Source organism: Typopeltis vanoorti, chromosome 9 (genome assembly GCF_054136105.1).
Source record: "Typopeltis vanoorti isolate ZY-2024b chromosome 9, IOZ_Tvanoo_1.0, whole genome shotgun sequence".
Taxonomy (NCBI): Eukaryota; Metazoa; Arthropoda; class Arachnida; order Uropygi; family Thelyphonidae; genus Typopeltis; species Typopeltis vanoorti.
The window spans coordinates 70,624,945-70,649,983 of NC_143557.1; the positions used below are offsets into that span (position 1 = coordinate 70,624,945).

The window sequence follows — 25,039 nt, forward strand, 5'->3', positions numbered from 1 at the left end:
TGCATCTTCTCTCCATGTGAACTTGGCTCTTTTCTCCCAATTTTCCCAGAACATTCCTATGTCTGTAAATTATTATTGTATGGGTACCTCTGGGGAGTCTAAAGACTCATCATGGGAGACCCAAACTATCACACCTCTCCTACATTGAGAACCCACTGACAGACAAAGCACTCACAGACTAACAACCAATTTAACTCATTCATAACCCTCAATGCAAAAATTCTATTTCTCACATCCCTACTGACTACATCCTTTCTTTTAAGCTTACATGGTGATCCGAATGCATTTTTGAAAATTATGGAGACAACTACCGTGTTTGAATAAAAACTTTAGTTTAATATAACTAAAATCTACATTCGACGTTTCGACCTTTATGTCAAGGTCTTCTGGAGCATACAACTATACACAGAAAACAAGCTACACCACAATCAAACTGGTTTGTTAAAGATACTGACCAACCACTTAAAGAGATGCAGAGACAATAACCTTATTCCTATCTGCATCAGTCTAAAAAAGAAATTTACGTCCGTTAAGGCACTCCGTATTTATGACCGCACAGAAAAAGCAATGCTCAGAGAACAGATTGAAACAGCCCCCAAAACCTAGCTACAACAAAATCTGGTTTCAAAATTGCAATCCAAACTATCGAACTATATTAATCCAGACATTCTACAAATACTTGAAAAAATTACTGACAATTCGGCCAAATATACCCTGGAAAGAATAAAGAAAAACTCTAGACCAAATTCCATAGTTTGAAACAACAGCAAAATATGGCAGCCAATCACAGGAATCCATCCAATCAGAAGACCTCTCCTCTCCGATAAACACCAACAATGAACAACAAACAAGGGAGACGAGGAGTGACCACCCACCGGCAAGCAAGAACCATGTGATCGACCTATCAAGCCACACCCTGAACAACGGCGAACTTGCACTACTGAATAAAGGATTTAACTATGCAATAGCACCTAAAAAGGTAAACAAATTGGATTTTATCTACCACATAGAAAGAGGCACCAGGTCCCTATCTAACAACATAGCAGATAAAATATGACTAGAAACTAGTAATGTCCTAAACACTAAGAAAACCATACAGAACAATCTCACAAAAAGAGAACTAGCAGCAATTAAGTCATTAAAAGCCAAGCAAAACATAATAACGAAATCGGATAAAGACAATGCCACTGTTCGACCTTGACAGGCCAACATATGTACTTCAAATGAATCAACTAGTAGCTGATAACAACACATATAAGCTGGTAAATTATAGCCCAACAAAAAGGATAAAGGATAAAAACAGAGAAACTACTCAAGTCAGTCACTTTTTGGCCACCAGACACGGTTAAAAAACTCAAACCCCACTACACCCCCCCCCTGAATATATGGGGTCCCGAAAATACACAAACAAAATGTGACCTTTCGACCTATCATGGAAGGAATAGACATTCCCAATTACCACTTAGCCAAGAAATTAGCGGCAACACTCAAGGAGTTGGGGTCATTCCCCCTCCTACATAAAAAACACACAACACTTTATAAACAAAATTAAAAACAACACTCAACAAAGATGACTTATTAGTCAGTTTCGACGTTTCTGCCCTTTTCACTAATGTCCCCATCAATGACACAATTCTCCTACTACAGAACAAATTTCCGCCCGACATTACAGCCCTCTTTGTCCACTTACTACAGTCCGGTTACTTCGTGTGGCAAAACAAATTTTACCTACAAAAAGAAGGTACAACCATGGGCTCACCACTATCTCCCCCCCCCCAATTGCTAACTTCTACATGGAAACCTTTGAGCAAAGGGCTCTTGATTCCACCATGCTAAGACCGACAGTCTGGCTTAGATACGTTGACGATGTGTTGGCGATCGGGCCGCACGGGCAACAAACGTTAAACACATTCCTTAGCCACCTGAACAAACAAATCTAACGCATACAATTTACCATCGAAAATCAAAATTTGCTCCCGTTCCTAGACACACGTCTTCTTTCAGGCAGTCTATCCTTCACGGTCTACCGAAAACTGACACACACACACACACACACACACACACACACACACACACACACACACACACACACACACACACACACACACACACACACACACACACACACAGGCCAATACATACATGCTAATTCATACCACCACTCACAAAAATATGGAGTCATTAACACCCTTAAAAACAGAGCTACAACAATTTGCTGTAACCAGCAAGCCCTGAAACAAGAACTAAAAATCATCAGTGACACATTCATAAATAATGGCTATAACAAAAATACTATTAATAAAATACTCCATAAAACAAGTTATTAATGGTATTTTTTATTAAAAATACTATAAATAAAATACTCCATAACAAAAATGAATCTAGATTACAGTAAAACCATAGCCATCCCATACATTAAAGGGTTATCAGAAAAAAATCAACAGAATCCTACAACATTATAACCTCAATGCCACCTTTAAATCACCCACTAAACTTAAAACCATATTCAACTTCTCTAAGAATCCTCTCCTCCCATTAGCACATCCTGGAGTCTATTGCATTCGCTGTACCTGTAACTTACCTTACATTGGTGAAACAGGACGGACAATCCCTATACGCAAGAAAGAACACATTAGATACATTAAATATAACCATTATGGTGAAGCAGGCCTCTCAGACCACGCGCTCAACCTCTTACACCAAATCAACTGGAAAAGCACCCGCTCTTTACACCACACAAAAACCAGGTATGAAAGGAAATTTAAGGAAGCCTGTGAAATCCTGATAAACCACCCAAATATCAACAACAAAGATGGCATGAAAATTCCAAGGATCTGGGTGGCACACATCCAGCCTACCTAATATATAAGATCCGGCATAAGTCAGGACTCTAGCCAATCTTCAGCTAGTATTAGAAACTATTCCATACCAACTAGCTGGAATGTACAGGTATAATCAGGATGTTAATATATGTATATAGATAGATACTTGTTGTTGTGCCCAATGTATTTCTACAACCAACAGATAACACTAATAATAGGACTCTAGCATTGATGTATAATTTTTTCCACCAGAGGTCAGGCCAACACTTGTTGTAGCGGTTGGTCAGCATCTTTAACAAACCAGTTTGATTGTAGTGTAGCTTGTTTTCTCTGTATAGTTGTATACTCCAGAAGATAACCGTGACATAAAGGTCAAAACGTCGAATGTAGATTTTAGTTATATCAAACTAAAGTTTTTATTCAAAAACAGTAGTCATCTCCATAATTTTCAAAAATGCCTACTAACTACACTTTTAATCAACTTCTGGGGAAGGGAAAGGAATGACCTCTTGTTCAGGCATCTCTAGTCAAGTGCTGAAACATTTCCCCCCCCCTGCATCAATCCTATAAAAACCCTTTAAGTAACTTAAATATTTCATATCCCCCCCCCATCTCTCTTATCAACTAACTTCTGCAATCCACATAACCTCAATCTATCCTCATAGGTCACCTTAAATCCCAACACCCTCCACTAATACTGGCTGAAGAACTAGTAAACAGCAATTTCAATGTTAATTCAAAATGGCTAGAAACTTGGAAAGAAAAATCGCCAGACTTAAGTATATCCTTCCCAACCAAAATCTAAAAGGGATTGAGCTTCCACGTTATCTATGGAAAAGCCTAAATAGGATGCACACAGGACATGGTATCTGCACAGACAGCTTACACAAGTGGAGAAGATCACCTACACCTCAGTACAACTGTAGGGCCATAAATAAACCAAACCATTCATCACATTGTGGAGGACTGCAGCATAAGAACCTACCCTGGTGACCCAAGGGATTTTTTTGAGGCAGATCCTTCAACTCTTGATTGGCTATCTGAACTAGACTTAAAATTTTAGTGACTTTTTTTTTTTAACCTGATATTTGTATGTTACTTGTCTCATTTTTATTGTCTGCACAAATATGTATTTATTTTCTGATGTCATGTGTCTTTATTATGCCATATGCTAAATAAATAAAATATCCTCATAGGGAACATTCCACAAACAACTCACCATTTTGGACTCTAGCCTCTAAATCTTCTCCACTGCTTCCTCATTCCCAAGAAATCCAGAAGACCTGAGCACAATAATTCAGATGTGAACATATCAAGGTCTTATACAGTGGAATAAAAGCTTCCTCATCTCTACTTGTGTTTTCAATAGTAGAAGTAATCTTATGAGCTACTTTAGCAACTTCAGCAATATGTCCTTTAAACTTGAACTCTGCCTGCCACCACCACCACCCTAAATCTCTAGCTTCATCAATTTCCTGGGATATAGTTCTATCAATATGGTACACATCTTGTAATATATTTATCCCAAAATGCATAACTTTACATTTTTCCACATTAAACTGATACCCATTATCTTTTTGCCCATACTGACAGCCTATTTAAATCATCCTGCAAGTTCTTCACATTCGCCACGATTAATCATTACTCTACCTTTTGCATCATCAGCAAACAACTGAATATTCCCTTTCAGGTTATTTCCTTCCTATATCATTTATGTACAAATTAAACAGTAGTGGTTCACAGCACTAAACCTTGCACAGCACACTACTAGTCACCTGTTTTTGCCTTGATTCTGCTCCTCTATACCACCTTTTTTCATATCTATCTGTGAAATATCTATCAGCCATCCTCTTATCCACATAACCAGTGTCATATCCATCCCCATTTGTTCTAATTTGCACAGCAGAGTTTGATATGGTGTTCAATCAAATATCTTTGCAAAATCCAGCAGAATCATCATGTAGCCATATCCTTTATCCAAATCAGCTGTTACTCTATTATAAATAGTTACTAAATTACTAAGGCATGACCTTAGTAATTTAGTAACAAACATAGTAACTAATTCACAAAGCCATGTTGCCCCTCATACAGTATCATTCTTATCCAACCCATTCTTGAATACTCATTTTAACCAATGCTTCCAGTACCTTTACCACCATACCTGAGATACTAATTAGACTGAAGTAGCAAACTAAGAAACTTCCTCATGCAAGAGAATTATTTTTCCCTATTTTCACTCCTTTGGAAGTCTACCAGAACTGAGACTTAAATTAAAGAACCTAGTCGGAGGCATTGCCAGTTCCCCTTGTACATTCTTGCAAAACCTGAGCTGATATACCATCTAATCCCACAGTTGTATTTACAATGAGATTCTGCAATATCCTAAGAAGTTCCAATTCATCCATCTGTGTTCCCACATCAGTCTGACATATGTTACAGAAGTGACCTCACTTGGATGATATAGCCTTGCAAAGTGATCACTCAATAACAACTATTTTATCTGTTTCTTTCACCTCATCACTATCAGCATTCATTAAGGTTAATCTTCCATATTCTTACTTACCACATAATGAAAGAACACTTTGGGATTTCCTTTGGCCTGCTCAGCTAGATTCTTCTCATAATCTGATTTTGCTTTCCTTATCATGCTGGTTTCTTGCCTGAGCCCTGTAATATTCATGAATTTTCTGGTCACCATTCTCCTTATATACCCTCAACAGCATTTTCTTCTTCTGAAGTTCATGCTTAATATTACTCATCCATATAACTCCTGCCTCATTAAACCTTGCCTTTACCTTAGGTATACAATTTAATATTGCTTCCTCTAGATGTCTTTAATTATCCACCATTTACTACTAACGTTCTTCCTTTGCAGTATTTTATGCTATTGCACAGATTCAAACTTCAGAAGTTTGTCATAATCACCTGCCTTGTGATTCCACTTATACCCCTTCTTGACAGAATATTCATAATTTTACAATCTCCCAAGCAGTGGCGGCCGGTGAAAATTTTAAGTGAGGGTGCCGCATATACAAAATAAAATTCAAAAAAAAAAAAAAAAATATTTTTTTTGTAATCAGTAACCAATTTTATTAATAAATAAATTTACATGTTAAAAAATTGCTTTATTAAAAATATTTCACCCCACCACTTACAAACACCAATAAAAGTTTCACATCTCACAGAAATAACGAGAGCAAGCATATGATACACTGCCCAAAGAGCAGTGTCAAGTGAAACGAATATCGGCGAGTCTAGCTGCAATTGGCGCGATCATTCCCACACTGCATTAGATCGCAGTGCATTTGTTTCGTGTAATGATAATTGAAAAAAATATAATTCTTTTCATATTTTCAACAGTTAACCTCGTCATAATTCAGCCCTGTATTTATAATAAATAAATAATTATGTTATTTTAACAGAATAAAATAAGATTTGCAAAAAATAGTTCGCCCTTACCACAAACACGCACCAATAAAGAATAACGCGCTCAAGCATACACTGCCCAAAGAGCAGTGTCAGATACAGTTACGTGCAGAGAAGCGCAAATGAATATCGGCAAGACTGGCTGTGATTGGTTGAACGTGATATAACGTGATAATTCTGACACTGTGTTAGATCGCAGTGTATTTGTTTCGTAATCTAAAGCGTTAATCGAACAATTCCAATTATTAACTATTCAATCACTGTCGAAATATAAGCTGTATCCTTTAACAGGTTGTATTGCATTTATATAATGTTGTAAGCATTGTTATTATTTATAAACACAAACAAAATTAAATTTTTTCATTTTTTTCTTGGGGGTGCTGCAGTGTCGCAGTGCTTATGTACGGACCACCACTGCTCCCAAGTCAAAACCACAGGGTCACTTTTGCCAATCAGTCTGTGGCTACCTTGGTTATGCATAGCTCTTCTGATTCTATGACCAGGTCCAATACTATCACACCTCTAGTCCCTTCCATCGCATGTTGCCTCAAGTAATTATCTCTCAGTAGATGTATATAATCCATTTCCTTCCTGCCACATGATCTTTTTTCCTTCCCGTCTATCTTTATAGTTGGAGTTCCTCCATAATAATCACTTGACCAGCACCCTTTGTACTAATTTTCAGATGCATGTCTTCCAGATCATCTGTGGAACCCCTCCTGGCATATAGCAACAAACTGTATATTTTGTTTTATGGGTTTTGATGTCACACCAGGTTGCTTTAAATGAACAGCCACCCTCCTGCCTATCTCCTATTCTTTTTGGCTGCAATTCAATGGCTATTATCAGCAGTATCCCTCCCTTCATCCCATCTTCCCTAAAAATAAACCCTCCACATTCTATCCGTGTAACCACATCATCTGCTGTTAGAGTCTCAATAATGCCTAACTTTTGGCAAAGTTACACTAACCAATGCCCAAAATTCCTCTCTTGTTCCTGATCCTTCAGGCATTAGCATATAAAAACTAAAGTATCCCTTTAGGATCCCAATCACCCTTACTTCTTGAATTGACTACTCAATATTTTTGCTTCAGAGACTAGATTCTGTACTTTGTCATTCTCACACTCACTTGCCTCACGAGTGCCACAAACTAACCTGCTTTCACTGTTTAGATCTCCAACAAGAACCAACTTTTCCTTTATCACTGTGTCAGCTGCCTTTTCTAATGCCACAAATTCCTCTATTTCTTCCTTAGTAGAACATTATTATTATTATTATTATTCCCTCCATGGAGTCTACAGACTCACTGCAGGAGGTTCATTCAACTGACAATATATTTATCATATAGCATCTTAAAGTCCTTAACACTCCTTGTATTAACAACATATTCTGATAACGTATTCCATTCACTGACAATTCTCCATGTAAAAAAATCTACCCCTCAAATCCTTCTTCACCGCACTTTTACATAACTTCCAGAAATGACCTCTGGTTCTTCCTCTCTCACCTTCTACTCTTTTTATAATCCCCTCTAGATTAATCTGATAAAATCCTCTCACTAACTTAAACATCTATCATATCACCTCTCTTCCTCCTATCCACCAAACTCTACAATCCACATCTCTTCAACCTCTCTCCATAGCCAGCATTCCAAACTCCTGATATTGTCTTTGTCACTTGTCTTTGGACTCTCTCCAATTTCTCCCCTTTGTGAGCACAATAGTCCACGTGTGGCCTGACCAGCACCTTATACAGTGAATTGATAGATTATCAAGTGGTAATCTATTAAATGCTTTTGCTAAGTCTAAGAATATTAATATCACTGCATATGATTCTTCCTTATCTAACACACTTGTCACTTTATCATAAAATGCAAGTAAATTACTGAAACAGGACTTACCCTTTACAAATCCATGCTGACCTTCACAAAGAATGCCATGTCCATCAACCCAATTCTGTATTCTATTCCTTACCAATCTCTCCAACACCTTGACCACAACTGCAGTTATGTAGACTAGTTTATAGTTGAAGACTTTTGTCTTAGAGCCATACTTGTGGAATGGTACTATTTTGCCCTCTTTCCACTCCTTAAGAATCCTACCCACTGCAAGACCTTCATTAAATAACCAGGTCAAGGGGATAACCAACTGTGGTGCACATTCCTTAACCATATATGATGATATGTCATCCATTCCTACAGCCTTATTCACATCTAACCCAACCAACATCTGACACATCTCTATTTCTTTCACTTACAATTCTCCCAATACATGCCTCTCTTCTATATATTGTACTGGATAATTTATACCAGTATGATATACGCTGATAAAATGCTTGTGCTGCCATGACTATCCACCAATGTTAGTGTGCTATAATTATTCTTCCTCTTGCTTGCCATGTAGCAGAAAAATTTCCCTCGGGTTAAACTTAGCCTGACCAGCCAATCTCCTCTAATATGGCACCTTTTCTTTCTTTACCATGCTCATCACCTTTCTAGCCTGCATTCTTCATGAATCTGATCACCACCACCACCCACCAGCTGTCTTGTACCTCCTCCATAACATTTTCTTTTTCAGCAAGCTTGCTTGATTTTGCTGTTCATCCATTTCACTCCCACTCTATTTATTCACTTAACTCTCAGTATGCAGTCATACACTGCTTTTGTCAGATACTGCTTTATGAGTTTCCATGCATTTTCAACACCTTTTCTGCTTGTCCAATTTCCCATTCCAATATTTGCCCATCACTACTGTATATTGCCTGTCATTCGAGAAGATTATCTTCATTTAGTGTGGAATACTATACCTACTCCTTTTTCTGATATTGCCTGCATATAACATTTTGTATTTGTTATTTAGAAATATATCACCTATTTTTGTCTTTAATAAATTTAGTTTAATCCTTTATCCAAGAGTGAGCAAACAAAGTTTGTGCCTGAAAGTATCTTCAGGACTGGGATAAGGTGGTACAACACCAGGCAACTCTTTGCAAAGATGGAGCAAGCTAACATCACTCCTATCTCAGTATCTCCCATAATACAAAACGCATCTCCTTGCGGATATGTATAATTTTATGCATTAAGGGAAGGGCCACTACTCAGACTAGTTTCGACCTTTATTGAGGTCTCTTCAGTGGGAGCTAGTGCCCAAGTGGAGATACCAGGCAGATCTCCACTCCAATTGGCAAGGTCATCTCTACCTATAGGAGTTGCCAAATTCTCCACTTGGGCCTGGCTCTCAATGAAGAGACCTCAATAAAGGTCAAAACTAGTCTGGGTAGGCCCTTCCCTTAATGCATAACATTATACATATCCAAAAGGAGATGTGTTTTGCATTATGGGAGATACTGAGATAGGAGTGATGTTAGCTTGCTCCACCTTTGCAACAGTTTGCCTGGTGTTGTACTACCTTACCCAGTTTTGAAGATACTTTCAGGCGCAAACTTGGATAAAGGATTAAACTAAATTTATTATAGTCTAACCAAGTGAAAAATAAACTTTCAATATTTCTGTCTTTGTTCATTTGTGTCTATTATGTCAATCTGGTACTTATCCAATTCTTTTGCCAGTTCCACTTCTTTTCCATTCTTACATTGATAGTAACAATCTTGAGTTCTGCTGATGTTGAGTTGGGATGTGTTGTGGGATTTGTTTTAATAGCTGATTTTGCATTGTTTGCCTTGGTTCCAAGATAAAAACAATGGGATTTGGTCAATTTAGCTGACAATTTGGTCAGCTAAATACCAAATTGTCAGCCCATCCTCATTTGTTAAGTATCCAGGTTGATGCCTAACAGCGTGCACCATGAGAAGGTGAGGATTGGACATGAAGCTTTGACCTTTAAGCACCCCGTTATATACCTTTTAATGTTCCCCTCTCTCTCTCTCTCCAGCTTTTGCTTTGCAATGCTATTCATTTGAGCCATTTACCTCTCCTGATCTGTAACCCTAACTCTGGGTATGCAGCGTAATACTGCTTTTATGTATCTCTCTTTGAACCTGCAGTCCAGAAAACTAGCATGATGGAGGGATATATGTATATAATCAAAATGCAGGGTTTCCAGCATGTTGATTATATACAGGTCAGTATATAATTTTGATTATATACTGATCATCTACTAGCATCAACTGAACTGGTAAAGCAGAAAAATAGTGCTAAATGATAACTCAGCATGCAGCTGTCTGTTGGATTTTATTTCCTAAAAATAGACCCACTTGTTTATTGCATAAAATTGAAAATAATTTAGCACCACATTGATACAGTCATGCCAAAACACAAAATTCTAGCCAAACATTGAGCAAGAGAGAGAAAAAAATCAGGCAGCACTAATGTAGAATTTTGAAAATGACATATTTACAGCCACACAGACTAGTGAATTGCTGGAATTTGATGTGGAAAGCATTCTAGACAGTGACTGAAACTTGTTCAACAGAGTGTTCTAATGTTTATTAGCTGACTTGGTTAATTGACAACACTTTATTTTCAGCTACAGATGCCAAATTCAAACCACTGGAAAATGACATGATTAAATGAACAAAGCTGCAGTACTTGAGTGATCACAAGGAACAACTTCAAAAAAAGAGATGCAATATCTATGCAGAAAAATACAAAGCCAATAAGAAGAAATCTGGAAAGTCTAGAATTTGCCAAAGTATATTAACACAATTTACTAGTAAATCATGTGAGGTGTTTGTGTATTGGATTAGGCAAGGAGAAGTGCTCTGAGGCTTATCATTCCAAAGTTGAATAAGTACTATTCATTGTTTTGTGCTATACACCAAAAATATATTAACTATTTTGGGAAGTCACCATGTAAGATCTAAGATTTCAAATTAAAATACATTTTCCAGATTGGTTAAAAACTGTTGGAGAGCTCAGAGCTTCAAGGGTTAAATATTCTTAACCATTTCCTATGCACACTATTAATACTCTTCTCTTGCAGTTCTCTCTACCATGACGCTATTTCAAGCTACCTTCTGAGTGTCATAATCACCAGTTTTTAGTTTCCACATATGCTCTTTAGAAATTCCACATGTTCAGATATAAATAATTTAAATCGATTTAAATTTGCCAAGAAATTATATTCTTGTTTAATCTTTTATCCAAGTGTGAAGAAACAAAGTTTGCATGTGAAATATCTTCATGACTAGGTTACTTGTATACAGAGGACTAACGATTTCATATTAACTGCCTTAATATCCCATGCATCCTTTCAGATATGTATAATGCTATGTATTATTAGAAAGGCCATTACATAGACTGGTTGACCTTTGATGCAAAAAAGGGTGTTCATCACAGACCTAGAATAGTTAGTACAGAGGGTTCAAGAGAGAGCCTGATAGTATTAGGAGAAAGAAAAGACAGGTGACTCTGCTCTTTTACATCATCATACACTCAAAGGCTATCCTTCAATCTCATGCAGTTGAACCACCAAAAGACCAATTGAAACTAAAATCTGGTATTGAGGTGGTTAAGTTATCTAACTTTTTTTTTTTTTTTTTTTTTTTTTTTTTTTAATGTTGGACCCATATACAGGAGGCTGGCTGGTCAACCTATAATACGTTAGTACCATGTATGGATGGTGGGTTGTGAAAGGAGAAACTTGTTTACATTAGAACGCCTGTATGTTGTATTTCTTGGGAAATACGTCTGGGGGAAGACTGTTCCACAATACTGCAGTAGCAGGGATGAACAAGGAGGAAAAGAAATTTGTTTTGTGGGTTTTGAGGTGTACTGTGAAAGGATGTTGGGTGGCAGCTGTACGTGTTCCGATGGGCTTAGTACAGGGTGGAGGAATTATTGATGCTGTTTCAGATGAACATTTCCCATGGAAATATTTATAGAATATACAGATTGCAGAGACCAGGCATCTATGTGAAAGTGGGGGGGGGAGCGAGTTGGTGAGGGATGGGCCATTTATTAGTCTAATTGCTCTCCTCTGTATTGAGTCAAGTATTTTGGGGGAGTTTTTTTGGAGCCCCACTCCAGATGCGAGAGCAGTATTCAAGAGCTGGGTGGATTTGTGACTTGTAAAGTGTTAACAGCTGTTTAGAGATGAAGTAGCATCTTGAGCAAAAGAGGAAGCCTAGTTTTTTGGAAGCTGAGAATGTAATGGTTGTGCAGTGTTTGTGCCAGGAGAGGCTTGATGTCAAGGTAATTCCGAGGAGAGAAATTTCATCTTGTCTGAGAATTTGAGTGTTATCGAAAACAATGCTGGGAGAAAATGGTTCTTTTTTGTGAGAAACAAGACAGAACTGGGTTTTATTAGCATTGAAGTTGAAGAGGTTATCTGAGCCCCATTGGCAAATGGCTTGGAGGTCAGAATTAAGGGCAGTGGTGGTTGGTGTTCTGTGGGTTTAGGTGAGTTGTGTAGAATAGGGTTTGTCAAATAACTGCCTTGAGTTGGCTTCCTCTACCTGGGATTGCTCTCCAGTCATCCCTACAGTTGACCATAAGACCACAGTGAACTAAGAAGACTGAACCATTTAAAAAAAAAACTTAATAAAAATACTGAATTTTACCTCCCCTTGGTGAATATTGCATAATGTCAGTGGTCTACTTTACCTAGCCAAAAGTTGGTATCTCCGATAATGCTACTTTCTAAGTACAAAAATTGAACTGAACAATAAAATTTCCATAATACAATACTGTAAAGTCACATTGCTGATTTTCAAATCCATGTTTTTTCCTAACTTTCCACAAACAATATTTTAACTCAATTATAAAAATCAGAATTCTCTTCCCATTGCTGATAGTTGGGATATTGCAAAAAAAGAGTAAGTAATGGAATGTCAACACATTACATAATCTGTTCCAGATACACAGGTCAAGAGGGCAGCTGTAGAATGCATGTTCTGTTGTTTCCAATCTGGAAAAGATGTCACAGATTTGATCTCTGATGTTAAAGTACCTCCACATCAAATGTGGAGGTACTTTAACTTTTAGCATTTACTGGCAGGCAGCCATATGCAATTCTCTAAGCAAGATCCCTCCTGTTAGGATATCCTTGGAACTTCAGTAAGTTATTAAACAAAGTTCTATTGTTAATATCAAACTGTGGAACTTTGTGATTGAAGAGGCTGATATCCTCATAATAAGTTTTGCTGTTATTAATGGAAAGAACATCAGTATACCAGAATGCTGTAAAAGTCTCAGAGCAATTTCAAGAATTCAATCAAGAACAATTTCAGCTGAGACTATAAATTAAAGATGCCAAGAAATTACATTCTTGATTTCATCCTTTATCTGAGCATAAGCAAACAAAGATTGCAGGTGAAATAACCTCACGACTGGGCTACTTGAATATAAAGGCTAATGACTTTGATAAAGGATGAAACCAGGAATATAATTTCTTGGCATCTTTAATTTATGGTATAACCAAGTGAAAGAACTTTCAACATCTATCTGTAATCTAGAGTATTTTAGTAATAAGGTGCGACACCTTTTGACTACTTGTACATGGGAAATATGACTTGCACATTACTTCAACCATGACTGGTCTGCTTTTGGCTTTTGATGTGAGCGGATGTATTATTTTAGACTGAGCCTGATTAGTTTGTTTACAAAGTTTTTCACGAAACGCGCATTGCACTGGTGCAGACACAGTTTGTTTCCCACTATCTCACCATCTGCATGAAACATGCAAGAGATCTAATGGCCGGCAGGCCCCACCTGCAATGAGGACCAGTGGTGGATTTATGGTTTTATTTAGGGAGGTAGGATTTCAATCTATGGCCAAGTGAATTCGTGACACTCCTTTTCCCTACTGTAGGATAGCTAGTTGAATTTTATTGCTGATAGACACCCGAGTGTTTACCGGATTTGCTAGTGGACCCTCAAAAGTCCACAGGATTACCTGTAACCTGCTCGGGACACCTGAGCAATTTCTACTCTTTCTCCATCTGTGTCTTTACACATTTCAAAATTATTGTTGTCATGGCAAAACTTCTGAATGAGGCCATATTCAAGGAAGTATACAAGGAATTCCTCAGACCAGGAAAGCTGCTGAGTGATAATTGGCCAGGAAAAGTCAAGCTCTTTGACACATTCTCCCCCCCCCCCCCCTCTCAGCAGTCACAGAGGACAATATGGATGACATAAGTGAAGATCCCATAATTCTGACGCAATCAGATTTTGCACACTCCCCAAGTATGGAAGATGCTACATCCCAAGACAGCAGTTATCAGACCTTCGAAACACAAAGAATTCTAAATGGTCAAAAAGAAGAGAAAAATCTCCAATGTTGAAGAACCCAAAACAACAGGGATGGAAGCACTCAATATTCCTAAAGAAAAGATACCACCAGTCATCTTAAGGGATAAGGAAAAATGGATCCCCGTCTCGTCAGCCCTCAGAAAACAAAACATCTCATTCTCATGGGCCAAAAACTCAGATGGAGTTGAAATACAACCCACTACTGTCATGGATTACAGACAGATGACCAGATTTATGGACAACGTTAATGTCCCATACCACACCTTCATTTTACCCAGCGAAAAGAGCCTGAAGGTGGTTCTACGTGGGATTGCTGAAGGTATCGCCCCTGAAGATGCGAGCACTGATCTCTCTAGACAGGGCCTGTCCCCAGTAAGAGTGAGCAGGATGCTCAGAGCAGATAAAAAAAATCAATGCCTTTGGTGCCGGTGGAAATAAGCAAAACACAGAAACAAATCTATGATCTAACTGTAGTATGCGGACTCAAAATAACAACTGGGCCACTGATGAGGGCATCAGCTGGACAGTGTCATAGGTGCCAAAGGTTCAGGCATGCCCAAAAATTATGTAAGGCAGCCTACAGGTGCTTGAAGTGTAGCGAGGGACACCAGACCAGCACCTGCTCCAAGCCACACACTACTCCTGCCTGCTGTGCAAACTGCAGAGGACCTCATCCTGCCAACTACAAGGGATGCCTTTTTAATCCAAAAAATCGAGGGTCAGCAAAAGCCAATCTTACTCCTCCTCGTAATGACACTATAAGCAACCTAGTGGGCCATCCTCCAGTTCGAAACACCTCACCTTCAACCACACAGGAAGGAAGGAACATGACCCACAACCATGATCAAAACATATGCTGAGGCTGCAAGCACTAAGTTACCCACATCTCTCGAGCCAGAGGGTTCCAACCTAACATCAGTTCTAACTGCCTCGCTTGCACCATGCTACAGGAATTCAGCAAGACAAGCATTTCACCATCTTCCAGAAAGAGATTCCTCCAAGGCACTCAAACCATTATAACAGCCATCTGTCATGAGTAAAAAATTTAAACCCAAGTCGCTCATGAAAGTGGCATGGAATGCGAATGGATTAATGAACAAGGTCTTGGAGCTTCAAGAATTTGCAATTCTTCTCGGTACTAATATCATCCTGATTGGTGAAACACACCTAAGATCAGCCAATAACCCTAAAATCCGTGGATACACTATGTACAGAAATGACAGAACTGGTGCGAGAGGGGGGGGGGGGGAGGCACTGCCATATATATTAAGAGTTGCCTGAATCATAATACAATAGCCAACCCTCAAATCGTAAACCTCGAGGTGACCAGGGTGGAGGTACATACCAGCAATGCTGGCATGTCTCAAGATTTATGCTGCTTATATACCCATGAGCATTCCTCTGTTAATAACTGATCTGGATTCCATACTTGGACAAAATGATTCCATAATAATAGCAGGAGACCTCAATTCAAAACACACAGCTTGGCACAGCTTTCAATCAACTCCAAAGGCTACATGCTATTCAACTATGCAATGCTGAACTCTGCAGTGGTGACAGGTCCCACCGAGCCCACTCACTTCAGCCCATCAGATACCTCAGATGTGCTAAACATCGTCATTTTCAAAAATATAAGATACCAATATAAATTGGAAACAGTTAACGAATTATCTTCTGATACAGTCCTATAGCACTTAATCTAGGTTCATCAGATCAATTCTCTCCTCCACACACATTCATACCTTGGGAGAGGTCAGCCAAGGTTCTTCCAGATTATATTGGTCGAGTGCCCAATATCAGTAAAAAGGAAGAGATTGACACAGCAGTAAATAACTTAACCATACAAATTCAGAAAGCAATAGAATCAGTCAAGCAATCCATTGTCTTCCACCCAACCAACGATATACCAGAGGAAATTATGGATCAAATCAGAGCGAAAAATAGAACCAGAAAGAGATACCACAACACCTGGACCCCACAAGACAAAACAATACTGAATAACCTAAATAGACAAGTACGTGAAGCTCTTCCAAAAAACACAGAAACCCACCAATGGGAATCTAAATTGGCTAACATCAAGACTGAAGATCACTCTGTCTGGAAATTCCTAAGAGCCATCTGCACCAAAAAGCAACTCATACCCCCTATACAAACAAAGAAAGGGACATGTACGAAGTTTTTTACTTTGGGTATAATATACGTTAAAGATACCAAGCTATTTTAATTATAAACCTGGTTTTAATCCATTTCCTAAGTAAGCAAACAGACAAGTAAGTCAAGTTTGTGCCTGCAAGTAGTGCAAGTCTTAGGCGACTCGTGGTAAAGGTGGAATAAGCTCTGATTACTAGTGTCTTAGTATTTACCCTTAATGCAAAGCACATCTCCTTGAGGAGATGTATGATGCTATGTATTAAAGGCAAGGGGCCACTACCCAGACCGGTTTTGACCTTTATTGAGGTCTCATCAGTGGGAGCCAGGCTTAGAAATACCAAGGTTTAAATACAGAGCTTAAGTATTTTACCAAAACAAGTTACCATAAGGTACTTTGACCTTAGATAAAAATCTCAGGATGAGAGCTAGATGTAGAAAGTTTTTTTAACTTGGGTATAATATACGTTAAAGATACCAAGCTATTTAAATCATAAACCTAGTTTTAATCCATTTCCCAAGTAAGCCTGGCTCCCATTGATGAGACTGCAATAAAGGTCGAACCCGGTCTGGGTAGTGGCCCCTTGCCTTTAATACATAGCATCATACATCTCCTCAAGGAGATGTGCTTTGCATTAAGGGTAAATACTAAGAATAGTGATCAGAGCTTATTCCACCTTTACCACGAGTTGCACTATGTGCGGGTCACCCAGACTTGCACTACTTGCAGGTGCAAACTTGACTTACTTGGGAAATGGATTAAAACCAGGTTTATAATTAAAATAGCTTGGTATCTTTAACGTAAAATAAGGGATAGTTCACAAAGATGAAGAGAAAGCTGAAGCACTGATAAATAACCTTGAATCTTAATGCAATCCATCTTATGCAAACCTTAATATTAACCTTATGTGCAAAATTCACCGGAATGTTAGATCAACTTTATGGCATCACATTGTTAATTCTGAACATATCACTCTGACTACTCCAGTTGAAATAATAAATATCGTCACACACCTAAATAATAAAAAAGCTCCAGGACCTGATGGCATAACTAATCGAATAATAAAACTACTCTCATGAAAGGCCATAGTTCATCTCGTCAATATTACCAATGCAATTTTCAGATTCCAGCATTTTCCCACTGCGTGGAAAACAGCCACCATCATGCCACTGAAGAAGCCAGGAAAAAACCCTCACCTTTCCGAGAGCTATAGCCCAATCAGCCTGTTGTCCAGCCTCGAAAAGGTAACAGAAAGTGATCCTCACAAGACTCCAAGCAGAAACGGATAGGTTAGGAGTTTTGCCCGACAAGCAGTTTGGCTTCCACAAGGCCCATAGTACAGCTCAACAAATCCACAGGCTAGTAGCAATCATTACAAAAGGTTTCAATTGGAAAATCAGTACTGCTGCCATCTTCATCGATGCAGAGCAGGCGTTTGACAAAGTGTGGCATCAAGGCCTTCTCTACAAATTCACAAAGTTCGGCTTTCCAATCAAGTTGATAAGAATACTCCACTCGTACCTCAAAGACAGATATATGCAGGTCAGGGTCAGAGAATCTATTTCGTCCAGACACAGAGTCTTTGCAGGAGTACCCCAGAGCTCTCTTCTGTTCTCAATCTACGTAGCAGATATCCCTCTGAACCCGAGAACAACATTCACTGTATTATATGCAGATGATATTGCATTAATGGCAAGATCTCTGAGCCCAAAACTAGCAACCAGAAGATTGCAAACCAGTATACATATATTAGAGAGATGGCTGGCGGACTGGAGGATCCAAGTTAACCCACAGAAGAGTTCAGCCATACTGTTTACAAGGAAACAAATCCTCAATATGGAGGGCATTCATCTTTTGGGAGTTAAGATTCCATGGCAGAGTGAAGTCAAATATCTCTGAGTGATCCTGGATAGAAAACTTCTATTCAGCAATCATATAAGACACATTGTAAATTGTTAATTTTGTTTGTGTATCCAACTCTACTCTTTAATCAACAGACAAAGCAAATTGGATACACAAACAAAATTAACAATTTACAAGATGGCGATTTGGCCAGTCATCACTTTTGCATCCCCCGCATGGAGCCACACCACAAATACAAATATTCTAAAACTACAGAGATTGCAGAATAAGTGCCTGAGAATGATTCTGGATGCCCCTTGGTTTATCAGAAACACCCAGATCCATAGAGAAGTCAACATTCCTTAAATCTCTTCCCTTCTTCTAGATCTAGCAGTGAAGTTCTTTGCCAAGATTAGCAACCACCCAAACCCGTTGATCAAGGAAGCTTCGGAATATAATGAAGTAGAAAGCTACAAATATAAAAGGCCAAAATATATCTTAAGTACAGCTGAACACAGCTAATTTTCCTGCCCTCACTGGGCGAGCATGTGGCTCATAAACACTCCATTCAAAGTTTTTCATTTCAGACAAAGGGGAATACAAAAAGCAATTTTGCTTCACCCATCTAGCCAGAAATGTTACTCGTTAACCTTGGTATCCTTTCTGGGTCTGGCACCATTTGCTTACTTCCTGTTCTGATAGTAGAACCTCTCTACTTAGTGACAGGTTTTTGCCTGTCAGCGATAGAACTACCGCTGAGTTTCTGTCCCCCTGGAGTCATTCAGTTAAGGAATAATGAGTTTAGCAGTGATCCTTTAGAATCATTCAGAGATATTTAGTGATCTTGTAGATCACTCAGATTTCTTGGCTAGTTTAATTTATCTTCCAGTGTAATTTCATCTTCATATTTGGTGTTAAATGCTACAGGCCCAAATATAACATCTTCATTATTTAGGAGTAATGTCTTCTGTCTTGGTAACACCTATTATGTCAAAATGTTTCCAATTCCTTTACTAGTTCATTTCTTTCTCAATGATATCACAGACTTAGCAGTAACCTGCATGGTCACACTTCCTCCACTTAGGGAGAAGAAATCATGTGATATTGACTGGGAGATTACTAGGCATAAAGTTTGTTAAGGGATATATGCAAAGTAGATGATTATAACAAATCTCAGAAATCAGCTTACAGCAGTGCTATGGCATAAGAACTTGGAGGAGAGAGAGAGAGATGTTGGCAGTGCATGGAAATGGTCAAGTGGTGCTTGGATATAGTCTGATGCTGCTTTCTTTAGAGTCAGGAGGATTACATTAAAAATAGCAATCTTATGTACAAAAGATCAACCAGATTAATTAACATGTATTTTTCCTCATTCAATAAAATTTATACAGACTGATAGTTAAATGAAATAATTACTAGATTGACAAAATCTACAAAGTCAATTTTAGGTTTCAATCTTCACATGGTTCTAGGCCATTAAATAGGCAAAAAAATCTCTGACCCTCTTTTCTCACTTTCTATCTCAGCTAGGCAGCAGGGGGAAGAGGGGAATAATACTGCTACTATGGTGAAACCGGATTGTGATGCTGTCATCCTGCTCAGCCAGGAATTGGTTTCTTTTAGTCTAGTGTTAGTTGAAGAAGGCAAGTTTATTGCCTTCATGGTGATGGTTCATGGAGCAGTTTCTCATTTTTGTTTAAAGACTGCAAAAGCAGGTGGTCAGTTGCTTTTCTCCATGAAGATATCATGCTGTCTACTCTTGTCTCGAAGATAAATTATATATATCAGTGCTTTTACAGTGATAGTTGTAGAATGGATAATTCCTAGACTACCTGTTCTTCTGAATGCAGCCAACCAAAGGATAGTGCTGCAGTTTCCCAAGACAAACTATTCATTTGTTTACTGTTTACAGGGCATTGCAGATAGATGTAATGAATTGCTCTAATTCTGTTACAGATAAAGGAAATGGCTACTAAATGATATTGCTGGACTTTGAAAAGGCATTTGAAAGAACTCTGCTGCATAAACCAGAGAAAATGGAAATGAGGTCAGTGATTTGTGATCACTGATGGACACATATCAAGAAGCAGGAGACAGGGGCTGAGTCTGGAAGAAGGGAGGTGACTAGTGGAGTGCAGCAGGGATTAGGTACTTGGTGCTGTGATGTTTAATTTGTATGTCAGTGGTATAGGAAGTGATTTAAGGGGAAATAGTCAGTTGTTTGATGATGATGCAAAGCTGGGAAGAGCGATAATCAATGAAGATAATGTAGAGATCCTGCAGAATAACAAATAGACTGGCAGTATGAGCAAATGTAAATGGCTACCGATTGAATGTGGCCAACCGCAAGGTTATGTAAGGTTAAGGGGGATATTAAGCTGTATACTATACTGATGGATGTGAACCACAGGAAATTGATGTCAGAGATGTTTTTTTTTTGGGGGGGGGGGGGTTTACTGCAAATGGGGAGTTTAAGCAAAAAACACTGCAAATGTGGCCAAAGCAGCACAATCAAATTAGGTGGCTGTTGAAAAGCACATTGACAAGCAAGGATAAGGAGGTTATTATTCCCTTTTAAATCTCCATGTTCTCTGTGACAAATGATTAGTCGTTTTGAAGAAATGATATCATTGGGAGTTAGACCTAGCAGAGGTTACCAACTAATCAGCTCACAACAAATGAATGAAGTTGCCGCTGCCATTGTAGAGCAGGCCATGAATAACAGCATTAGTTCCTGCAGTATATGTACTGCATCAAGACGTGGATGTGCCTTACACAACTGTCTGCAAAATTCTATTGAAGATTCTGCATTTCTACCCATTCAAGATAACTCTGAAACAGGAGTTGTGCCTACAGGACTTTGAAAGTCAACTGACATTCACTTTAACATTCCTTGCTTGAGTAGACTTAGATGCTGTGTAGCTGATTTCATGGGGAGATAAGACTCACTTTCACTTGAACGGAGCTGTGAATACCCACAACTGTGAGGTATGGGCTAAACAAAATCCACATGCAATCCAACAAATTGCTTTGCATTTAGTCAAAGTTACTGTTTGGTGCAGTGTTTATCATCCGATCATTCTTTGAGGACATTCACCAGTCAGTTCTGTGACCTGCTCAGTTACTGCCAAGAGGTATTGCAATATGATAAATAATTTTGCCACAGCTAAAGCAGTGCCTTTGCATGAATTCAGTCATTTTCATGCTGGATGGACCCCTCCACACATCAGTGTATCTGTACAGGAGGTTCTTCAAGAACATTTCACGGAAGCCAGAGTTGATCAGCCACGTATTTCACACTACATGACTGCCTTATTCAAGTAATCTGGCCCCTGTGCCTTCTGCCTCTGGGGATTTCTCAAAGACAGGGTTTATTAGGATCACCATGATAACTTCCCAGCATTGAAAGACAGTATAGCACAGCATGGTTTAATGGAACAAAATGTAAGGTCTTGAGGTTTGGGACATATCGATGGGGATATGTTATGACATATGATGGAGATATATTGATGATTGATAGAAACCTGAAATTCAGGGGCCACATTTCAAAGGTGGTGAAGGTAACACAGGATTGCTGCAATAATGAGAAGGATGCTGACCTGCAGAGCTAAGAGTTATCATTCCATTGTATAAGACCCTGATCAGACCACACTTAGACTATTGTTCTCAGATTTGGTCCCCAGGATTTGAAGGGGATAAATTAACTGTGGAAATGGTACAAAGGCAGATAAAGACAGTGTCAGAACTGTACAATGTTAGTTATGAGGATCGGCTGAGGGAATGTGGACTGCAAAGTTTGGTGAATAGCAGGAGAGGTGATATGATTGAGACTTTTAAACTGTTGAGAGGTGGTTACAGGGTTGACACTGGGGAGTTCTTTCGCTTTGTTGAACAGTGGGAAGGAGTGATGACAAGAGGCCATCCTGGGAAGTTACGAAAGGAGACTGTTAGTAAGAGAGTGATGAGTGGTTTCTTTGCATGGAGGGTGGTTGAACCGTGGAATGCATTGCCTGATAGAGTGGTGAGAGTGAGAACAGTCAATGAGTTTAAGGAGTGGTATGATAGATTATGTTTCCTAGAAGGTACCTCCCACGATGAGTCTTGATAGACTTGAGTTTCCTAGGAAGGACCTCCTGCTATGAATCTTTTAACTCCTTGGAGGCCTAAATAATAATAATAATAACCTGGAAGTATAAATTATCCTGTACACCCTTTAAGGACATTTAAGAAACTTTCCTTAAATGGCGTACAGTTACTGTAACAGAGAAGTTAATACAAAGTATTCAATATAAAGTTCATAATTAAATACAGAATTGGAAATGTACAGACATTTCATAAACTTTCTGACCATAAATGTAATTTGTTTTAACTTACCAGCACTGGTAAAATCTAATGAAACAGAGAAGTTTTCTGGCTGAATATACATAAAATCCACAATGATAGTATTACTTTGGGACTGGTACAAAGTAAAAGCAGTACCTCGATGGCGACCACAGAAAACATCCCCAAGTTCATTGGTAGGCAGATCTATTATTCTTAGAAAATTACACCTAAATAATTACAAAGTAATATGAAAGTTTTACAAAAATACAATAGAAAAAAAAGATTAAATCATATGCAAAACTTAGAGGAATAAACTGATGTCAGAGGATCAGGTATGCCAGTAGTTATTTAATTATTAATTAAGTGTATTAATGCAATGATTAATAACCAAGGAAGCCTTATTTATTGAATAAGAACACCAAATAGGTTAGGATAAATCTGTTTCTTACAGAAATTTTCATAAGTTGGTTCTAAATTAGAACCCTTGTCTATTGTATTATGTTAAAGTATGCATGTTAGAGAGATCACACTGTATCCTCTGGTTTAAATAATGCCTGTATACACACACAAAAAAAAAAAAAAAAAAAAAAAATCAACATTTCACTTCTTTAAACTGATCAAAGTAAGTGATAACTTTCACAGAAGCATTATTTTTTAATCACACTTTCATTAAAAAATATTTCAATTTACACATCTGATTCAGGTCTTTTATAAGCTTCCATTATATCAAGATAATTAACTATTAGAAACTTGAGGTAAAAAAATCAGATAGTACTTCACTAAAGAACTGAAATTAACAGTACATTAGTGTGGAACAATCAATTCAAAAGAGTCTTAAACTTATATTTCAGAATCCAATAATCAATTAACCCTTAACAGCAAGTACCACATTAGAAGAATCATACCAAACAGGTGACCATTTTTGACACCTGCATGGAATGAGAATCTCCCACTTTCAGAACAGAGGTAATCATTCCAATTTAAATCCCAATGAAATAATAAGGCCTCTGAACTTTCTCTGAAGTGACATTCATATTTAAAACTGCTCTTCTATAGAGAAGGCAAACACTTTCATTCTCAATCCCTTGCTGGATAAGAAAGACTATACTTTTGAAGTTTGTTGTACTCGACATAATAGTGATATTCACTAATCCTCTCTTCCAAAGACCAGCTAGTGTGTCCAAAGTATGTTAAATTACACTCAAGGGAATCTGGGAAACATTCACTAAAAAGATAGAGGTAAAAGTTGTTGGCAAGCATTAGAAATACTGTTGAGTGAAAAATGTGGATATCAGGCAAAGCTTCAAGATTCTTTCAACAGGTTAAGAAATGCCCAAGATCAAAATTTGTATTCTATTGCAACATCCTTGAGTGCAGAATTGTAAGAGTAATATCAATTGAATATGATGAATTGAATATTATTATGTTTGGGATGAGCAGAGACTATCTTGTGCTGCACTTGAGATATAAGAATTTGTCTTTTGCTTCCTGCTTGCATATTTGGTGGGCAAACCACACATGGCATATGCTTCCATTGAAATCAAAACTGTGTTAAAGGCTAATCTTTTTCAGGATATATTAGAAATTAATAATTTATGGAAATTCTCTATTTGTTTAGTATATTTAAATGACTGAAATGTGTATGTATGTAAACCATGTGAACTATGAGTCGCACATTTAAGGAAGGGAAAGAATAGGTGTGAACAGAAATATTCATTACAGACAAATGAATTACTAATAACAGAGAGGGCACTTCAGATGAAGATCTGAGCATGAATGAAATGTTCAGATAAGCTTTTTGGTTATTTAACTGTGGGTTTTGTATGTTTATGAATAAGATTTGCAGAATTTGTGTGCTTATAATGTATTAGTGCATGGGAAGTGGTTAAGGATTATTTGACTGAGGCAGTATCAGAGTGCATACACAGGGTGAGAAGGATAAACCGAGTAGTGATTCAGTGGATAACTAGCAATAAAAAACAGAAGTTGCAAAAAAGGAAAGCAATGGGGATGGAATTTTAACAAGATGATCACAGCATGCCCATCAGCAGTTAAAGCACAAGCAACAAGAGTAACTAGTATGGTAAGGAAGGCTAAATTAGATTTTGAGAGAAAATTAGCTAAGCAAGCAAAAGTAAATCCAAAAGTTTCACTACATAAATAAGAGAAATAATGATTATGGAAAGATAAATTTACTCAGTGCTGATGGTAGAAAAGTGACAGAAGCAGAAAAAATAGTTCAGTTACTAAGTTATCACTTTGCA

At 38.0% G+C, this 25,039-nt stretch overlaps 1 protein-coding gene across 7 annotated transcripts in view; it reads right to left on the reverse strand.

The window, feature by feature from the left end:
- Nucleotides 1-25,039, reverse strand: part of LOC150103134 (uncharacterized) — a 297,815-nt gene that overhangs the window by 168,432 nt on the left and 104,344 nt on the right. For all 7 annotated transcript variants that reach the window (XM_090397967.1, XM_090397972.1, XM_090397966.1 and 4 more), the window contains exon 6: nucleotides 22,827-23,002. In XM_090397967.1, coding sequence (XP_090254093.1) covers nucleotides 22,827-23,002 — 176 coding nt within the window. The remainder of the gene's footprint in view (nucleotides 1-22,826; nucleotides 23,003-25,039) is intronic.